Source organism: Lathyrus oleraceus, chromosome 1 (genome assembly GCF_024323335.1).
Source record: "Lathyrus oleraceus cultivar Zhongwan6 chromosome 1, CAAS_Psat_ZW6_1.0, whole genome shotgun sequence".
Lineage (NCBI taxonomy): Eukaryota > Viridiplantae > Streptophyta > Magnoliopsida > Fabales > Fabaceae > Lathyrus > Lathyrus oleraceus.
Genome location: NC_066579.1, coordinates 368,189,378 through 368,197,501, shown reverse-complemented (window position 1 = coordinate 368,197,501; position 8,124 = coordinate 368,189,378). Strand labels below are relative to the sequence as shown.

At 33.1% G+C, this 8,124-nt stretch overlaps 1 protein-coding gene across 1 annotated transcript; it reads right to left on the bottom strand.

The window, feature by feature from the left end:
• Positions 1 to 2,598: 2,598 nt before the first annotated feature.
• LOC127137118 (DNA-directed RNA polymerase I subunit rpa49) lies at positions 2,599 to 7,513 on the bottom strand. The gene is made up of 5 exons (XM_051063604.1): positions 7,249 to 7,513; positions 6,672 to 7,065; positions 6,429 to 6,578; positions 4,706 to 5,020; positions 2,599 to 3,231 (listed from the first exon to the last, which is right to left on the bottom strand). Exons 2-5 carry the CDS (start codon positions 7,059 to 7,061, stop codon positions 2,815 to 2,817), a joined length of 1,272 nt encoding a protein of 423 aa, XP_050919561.1. The 5' UTR covers positions 7,062 to 7,065; positions 7,249 to 7,513; the 3' UTR covers positions 2,599 to 2,814.
• Between the last annotated feature and the right edge of the window lie 611 nt (positions 7,514 to 8,124).

The window sequence follows — 8,124 nt, the reverse complement described above, 5'->3', positions numbered from 1 at the left end:
AACGCGAATATTGTTTTCATCTCTTGGAATAATATTTGTGTAGCCCACATTTTAGCCCAAAAAATCATGTATTTAATACTAATAAGTATTTGGGTTGAGAAAATTCATGTGTGTATTTAGACTCAAATGTTTATTGAGATTAGGGTGGCAAACAGACATCTTCGCCCCGTTTAAGTCCGCCACATAAAAGTTCGGAAAAAATGGGACGGACATATTCGAGGGTGCTGGACTAAAATCTTGCTCCGCTCCGTAAAAAAGTGAGGGCATGGCAGAGCGGATCCGCGAGCATTGAACATGTTAAGCTTAAATTTCTAAAATTGTATGTAAAAGCCTGCAATTGCGAAAACCCAAAAAAAATGAGGCGGAGCATGACAGACATGTTAAAGAGTGCAGATCTAAAACTTGGCCCGTTTCAAAAAAAGATATGGATAAAACACCCAACAAATCGGACCCGTTTTACCACCCCTAATTAAGATAGAATTAGAGTACACTTTTTTGGATTAAAAAAAGAAAAAGACATCGGTGAATAAATCCAATTATATTGTTTATCCCTTTTGTTTTGCACTCAAGACATTTGTAGATTACATTCAACTCGATTATTTGCTTACCCCGTGATATTTGACGATTTGCTAAGTCCAAAAAGAGTGAGGTAGGTAGGGACATAAAAAAGGATCATATCTTTCTACTTTCTAGCCTCTTTATAATATGCATAGCTGTCTAACATTTTTCTAAACCAAGGGTAACGACCAGTCATCCAAAAGAATGAGTCAACTTAACTAAATTGATAAATCTTAGTAAATTCCACCATCAATTAAAAAGATAACAACATTGGCCCCTAAAAAATGAAAATATGGAGAACAAGAATTAGAACTTATGAGAATAATATCTTTTTTCTAACCTATTGTTAATCTTTGAATTTTCGTTTGAAGAAATTTGAGAATAGGGAAAGATGAAATTGGGCTTAAGCAAAATCATTGGCACAACAATTGTGTTTTTCTATCTGTCTAACATAGAAAACTCTTATTAAGCATTATGATTAACAAATTAAACACAAAATTAGTAAATAACAATGTGCGATCACTATTATTGATTGATACTTTTTGTAACCTTTTATCATACTTTATAGTTACACAATGTAATAGGACCCAATTTTTGATGAATTTGTTGAATATGACATGCACTCACTTTCATTTTTATAATAGAGACATAATGGTGATTATCAAATGTGACAAATGCACTATACCTTTTGGTGCCATTTAAGGGTACATAATCACATTATGTAATCCCACACATTGTCCTTTTTTACCATCTTCAAGAATCTTTTTCAAACATGATTTTGGTTACTATTCAATTTTGTTGAATTCTTCTAATTTCACTGTGCAATTCACTCGGTTATAACCTAATCACTACAAGGTTATTTTGAGTATTAGTGTATCTTCTATAATATAATATAATATAATACAAATAAATATTTTATAGTGAATACTTTTTATAAATAAAAAAATATTTTGTAATGAAATTATAATAATACTCATAATTAATAACTTATTTTATGAAATTAAATATGATGATGATGAAGATAATTCAAGTAATAAAGTTGATAAAGGTGAATATAAATAATTAATTCTTTTAAAAAATATTGTTGTAAGTATATTTTTTAATTTTATGAGAATTGGGATAAATAGTCCACCCAAGTGTTTTGGTGGGCTCAAATTTATAAGAATCTTTGTAAAGTAAGAACAGAAAGTTACAAGATTTCAATTTTATCACTTTATTAGTTTGTTTCTAGTATCATTTAATGTCATTATCTACTATCGGTCAAAAATCAAAATCAACAAGAAACCAAATATATACTACCACTATGATCCGTGAAACTCTAAAGTAGCAAAATAAACTGTTATATATCCTGGATATGCTTGTTTGAATATGCAAAAGTATATACCTTCTAACCAATTTAAAATGGTTAAGATTTTACAGAGTAATTTTTATTTTTGCAAAACAAATTGAATATCAAATGATTTAATCCAAAATATTTTAATGTTTTCAAACTCGTGAATCCGACTTGCTGAAAGAAAATTGTAAATCTTTTTGTTACGTGATTTGAGATTTTTGTGTTGAATTTATAAGTATTTCAATTTAACTCAAAATATTACTGTGCAAAATAAAAATAAAAAACAAAAAAGTGAAACCTAAACCAACTTAACCCAAACTATTTATGAATGAGCTGGTTTGGATCAAGATGGGGACATTACTTCACATTTTTTGATTCAGAAATTATTTTGAAAGTGGGTGAAGTATTGTTTTTAAGTAATAGATGCATTTTTAATAGTTTTTAGACACATTTTTAATGCGATTGTTCAAACATGGCAACACCATAAAAAGCCCATTTTGAAATGTTAGAAGCTCATGTTCAAACGTAGGGTGTTATTAACAACACTCATGCATGCTATTATAGTTGAATTGATTAATATATCGACACATGCAATGAAATAAAGAAAAAATAGGGTCAAACGGAAGGATTTGTCATGATATAGAACTAGATATGCTAGTGAAGAAATTTAACAAAAAATAGAAGCTTTTGTTAATCAATGACAAATATTTGACAAGTGTATGGTTTATAAAATAGATTATAATTAGTACACTATAATTAACAACATGGTTCAAACGTACGCAGATTTAATAGACATAACTAAGGTGGTATTCAATAACACCTAGTGTTGGATGTGGCAAAATTTGACATCACTGCAGTTATGTGAATGAAAAACAACTTGATTTGCAACAGTCAATAGTAACAAAAACAGACTCAAAAAGTGATCAATTTCTTTTCTTCCTTTTAAAACTCCTTATACCAGGAAATGTAAGAGGCATAACAAGTTTGGCATAGAAACACCCATTCTCCTTTGAAAATTTGCAACCCAAATGCTCAAACAGTTGTCTCACAGGTGCTGTAGTCATCCTCAGATCCTTTGATATATCTTTGTAGTCAGTGTGGAATTCGTCGGTGAAAAGCGTGAGCACCAAAACGTAAGAGACGAGAAGACTAATCTTTTCAGGGGGCAGCCTTCTTTTTTCAGAAACTTCAAACAATGTCGAAAATCTATTTTTCAGAATGTGAGGAATTTTATAATCCTTGGAAGTGGAAACACCGTCCATGGTGTGCTGATCTTTGAACTTGACAAGATAATTGATGAATGAGAGTATGCAACAAAGCTTTTGCTTTTCAGACTCGTCCTGTAAATATAAACAATAGATAACATATATGATAATTTTATCAGGAAAAACAAATCTCAGAACTTTATGCTAGAAAAGAAAGCACATACCCAGATTCCATGTCATAAAAAAAATACGCAAGCAAGATATCTCGACCGTTGAATGAAGATTGAACGGTTTTAAAATTTATTTTGAAATAAAAAGCATTCAATCTTTCATCAAATGGGTGAGATCCACAACAACTTGATTTTGGGGTCTAAATACAAAAAGAAAACACCGAATACGGGGATACAGATATGACACCAGCCAAATACAACAAATCAAGAATATACTACCAAATTAAAAAAAATCTGACACAACATAACTAATAACACAACACAAAAATGAATATAAACATAAATCTTAAATGTGTGTGAGAGAGTCATAGCTTTGAAGTTAACACAAATTATTATAAGCACAATACAGAGTAGTCAATCTCAGATAGCGATGCGGAGCGGCCGACTCCAAAAATAGGATAGCGGGATAGTGTATAGCAGGATGGCAGCTATTTGATCATTTTTGAGACAAACTATATAAATAATAATTATAGACATATGAAGTGCAGAAGGAAGAACGAAGTGCAGAGTGAGGTAAGAGAGGAACTTGTGATTTTTCTTTGGAACGGCTGAAGTGCATAAATGTCGGTGGAGAAAGGTTATGGTTGTGTCTCCACTCAAATTTGAATGAAAAAATCAAAATTACCCTTAAAACATTTTATATTTACGGGGTCATTTTGGTTTATTAAAGGGGAAAAGGATAGCGGGACAGAAACCGCTACAGGGAACAGCTCCGCCTCCGCTACCTGCTATTTATCCTATAGCGGTCTATATAGTGCTCGGCACCGCTAAGGCTCTTTCTATTGCAGCCGGCCTCCGCTCCGCTATAGTGGGATAGTGCTGCTATTGGCCGCTATTGACTACTCTAGCACAATATAATGTGACCATTTATAAAATCATTTTGGTATTCCCATTTGTGTTGACGCCCATTAAAAAGTTGCAAAAGGCACACAGAATTTGCAGACTGTTGTGTCAAGAAGGCGTGAACAGAATACAAAATCACATATATTCACGCATGTATGAATATTTGATAGAGATGACAGGACATAGTTGCTATTTTGAAGCGTACAAGCTCCCTTTACTTTAAAAATATTGGAAGAAAAAAAAATCTAGTATACAAATTAGTATATATAACATAATAACAGGTCCAGAAACTACCACAATAGATTTGGGATAATCAGTTTAATTAATTGGCTAGTTTCAACAGACAATCCCCCTGGGGGTCACCGAAAACTGCTGACAATGTCACCTAAATTTAAGACATCCGCATGAATGAGCAGGAGTCTAAGCGTTTCTTACCGTTACATACAATATATGGAAGTATAGTATTACTGATAGAGCAAAACTATTTTACTGTTCCAAATTATGTTTTAAGCAAAAAGGTTATATCTGTATAATACCTGAATCTTCTTTAATCTATCTATCCTGTTGCGAACAAAAGTTGGGTAACCACTGAAGTCTGCTTCTTCTCCCTTTGGCAGGAGATAATAAATGTCTTGAAGGTGATTCCATTCTAGTGAAAGGATGATTTTATCCAATACATAAGCCTCCTGAGGTGTCGTTGCAGAAGTATTATATGGTGGTATATGGCGAGTGACATGAGCTTCTGTGTTTGCAAGAGCAATTCCTTTAACTTCAACATTTTTCATTTTCTCATCCAGGTTCTTTTTAGCTTCAGGTTCTTCATCTTTTCTGATTTCATCAAACTTATTACGCTGCAAATAATACAAATTCCAATAAATCAGGTATACCTTGTTTAATGATAATTAATAAAAGACTTCATCACTTTAATTCAACATTAGTAACCTCACCTATTAATACTACATAAAAGGTTATTTAAAACTAGGTTTAGTAGTAATTATTCAGAATAAAAGAATGGAGAAAATATAAAATTGGTGTCTCCGTGAGAAAAAGAAAACAATCAATGTGCAGGATTTCATGGACTAGAGTCACTACTCTCTAGATGGCTACAAAGTATGAATAATCATCTATGTAAAGCCCTGTGGAGAGACAATAATATGCCATTACTTAATCAATGATACAGAGTTGAACACTGTAAGGAAGAGGACTGTGAAATTGTGAAAACTCAAAAAACTGCTCAATGTCAGTCTTGGGTAGGGATCTATAATCCAAGATTAAGTGTGGTCATATGAAATCATGTTTGATTAGAAAAGCATTAAGCGTGCCATATCATCTAATCATGTTTTCATCCGTGTTATCACATATCTGCAATTGCGGCACTATGGCAGATATCTACAGCAGTTTTTAGGCTTGCCGCAATGGTAAATATCAACCGATATTGCAGGTTTTTCCGCCATAACCCGCTATAACGCACTGCAAAGTGTCCAGTATCGCGGGATTTTGCCTCTCCGTCATGGACAACACTGGTTTTCATAAACATAACATGCCTCTTAGACCTAGAAAAAGCATCCTCTACCAAAAGAAAATAATACCAGTTAAGAACAATGTGTACAATAGTGGCACCTTAGAGTTACCATGACAGTAAGCATCTCAGTCGCAGTGCATAACAATAAATTATTTTTTTTAATGCCTAAACAATAAACAAAACTAGAGAATACAGTATACAAATAATTATCCAAGATAACAAACACATCCATCAAGCTAATTAAAGTTAACAATAACACAAGCTTTTCCATTTCTAACAATCAGAACATACTAAGTAGAATATTATCCTATGGAGGATGTACTTGGTTGTGATCAAAATTGGCATGTCAAATCTTAAAATAAAGAATCGGTTGGCAGAGTTGAAAGTGAAGTCTTGTGATTTTTAAAATTTGAAGTGTTTTTCCAATCCAACCATAAATTTGTAGAATTGTATATTCTCTAATTTTCATCTCTAAGCTGAGATTATGTGTCACTTCTAAATTTTCAATAACCAAAAATTCACACGGACGCCGGAATCATCACATCAACACACTGATATATCGATACCGGCAATGATTTGAAAAAAATGAATAAATTAAACATAATCACAAGTGTTAGTGTTGGTTTCGCACACCAACACTGACAAACCTTTTTTCAGAGGTGTCAACATGTAATTACTTATTAAGTTAATATTAGTACAGCTAGAAAAATATGGGCTAAACAGGAATTAAAATATACCATATCATTATGTCTCTTTGTTCCGAAAGCAGCATCAGTCAATCTACTTTTGGCTCTCCATTGATCCTGACTCATCTCTTCCACCGGAGCCGCACTCGGAAGTGGCTCCTTATATTCCAAACCTCTCACTCTTGGTTCCAATCTAAATATCTAGAAAACGACAACAACAGATCAACATAACACATCAACAAATTCCAAAACATCAACGCAACTTTCTCTCTACACAATTCTTCACAAACTTACCTTATTAGCACCAATTCGCACAACCTTAAGCGTCTGAGCTTCCTTATCAAACACACCAAGCGCATACATCCCTCGGTGTGCCGTAGCCTCGCCGGCATAACTCGTTCCAACGAATTCAACCGAAGACCCAGCGGGGCTGACAACAAGCTCAGTTCTCTTACTCATAAACTGGTTTCGATAAACTTGGACATCGGTTGCACGTGAAGATTGCTTAACCGGATCATATCCAGAAGGAAAATAGCCAACAAAAGGAGGCATTTTCTCTGGATCCGATCGGAGAACTTCAACCTTAACCTGAACCGGTTCATGAACCGGTTCAGGTTGTGGTTCATTATCCACTTTCTTTTTGTTTTTTGCTTTCTTGGTGGATTTTGGATCAGAGTGCTCCATTACGCTGGAGAAATTTGTGAGAAGCAAACTAGGGTTTAGTTTTCACATGAGAATAAATTCAACACAAAATAAAACTAGATTATATAAAAGAGTTATCCAACACAAAATAAAACCCTAAATCAGTAATCTATAATTTTGGAAAATGATAGAGATTGAATGATGAAATTTCACAAATATATTCGCATACCTTATTATTCTATTGTTACTGAGAAAAACAATGTCGTCGTCGCAGCCAAAGGAATTGAAATTTTTTAGAGAAAACAATTGTGGAGAGTGAGAGAACTGAAGAAGGAGAAATACGGAGGAATTAAAAAGTGAAATTGAAAAGTCTGGTGAAGATGATGAACGATGAACAGAGCCTCTCTCGTAGAGAGAATAACACTAACGCTCACATGTTGGCTAGGTTTCTGCTAGCAAAAGCACAAACCGGGTAACCCGGATTTCAAAATTGGGCCTCACGCCCAAAATGTAAATTTGTCTTTTTAGTTCAGATTTAAAAATAAAAAAATAAAAAAATTATTTTTGAACTCTTAGGGTGTGACTCTAAAAATTTCAAATTGCTCTTTTATATTTTCGGAGATTTATCTTCGGACCTATCTGAAATCACGTTATCGTCTGTTAAGTAGCCACCTCATTTTTTTTTTTTAAAAATTGATTTGGAGATGCATCTGCGAATATTTCTATTGTGAATTTGGAAATGCATATTAGAAAATTTACCTGCATGCATCTTTGACAAAAAAAATATTGTCCTAAGTTTGTATTTTTTTTAATCCAAAATCATTTTAATTTGATTAATAGTGCCATAATTTTATTCAAATATTAATAAACATGAACATCATAGAACAAGGTAATGGTGTTAATTAAAAAACCAACTCATAATATTATAAATATTATTCTCGAAGTATGGAAAATAATACAAAAAAATCTCAAAATACAAATAAAAGCATAACCTTATGTGTATGCTTAATCCTAATCCTTGGGCTCCTCCTCTGTCGTCAGTAACCTAATGCATTTCGTGCCTCGGTAAGAATAGAATGTGATAGGAAAATTGCATCATCGTCGC

Coding starts and splice junctions, on each gene's coding strand:
- LOC127137118 (XM_051063604.1), bottom strand. CDS start 7,061: ATGGAGCACTCTGATCCAAAATCCACCAAGAAAGCAAAAAACAAAAAG. Junction 5,021..6,428: donor CAAAGAGACATAATGATATG/GTATATTTTAAT, acceptor TATTATTTGCAG/CGTAATAAGTTTGATGAAAT. Junction 3,232..4,705: donor ATAGATTAAAGAAGATTCAG/GTATTATACAGA, acceptor TTATATTTACAG/GACGAGTCTGAAAAGCAAAA.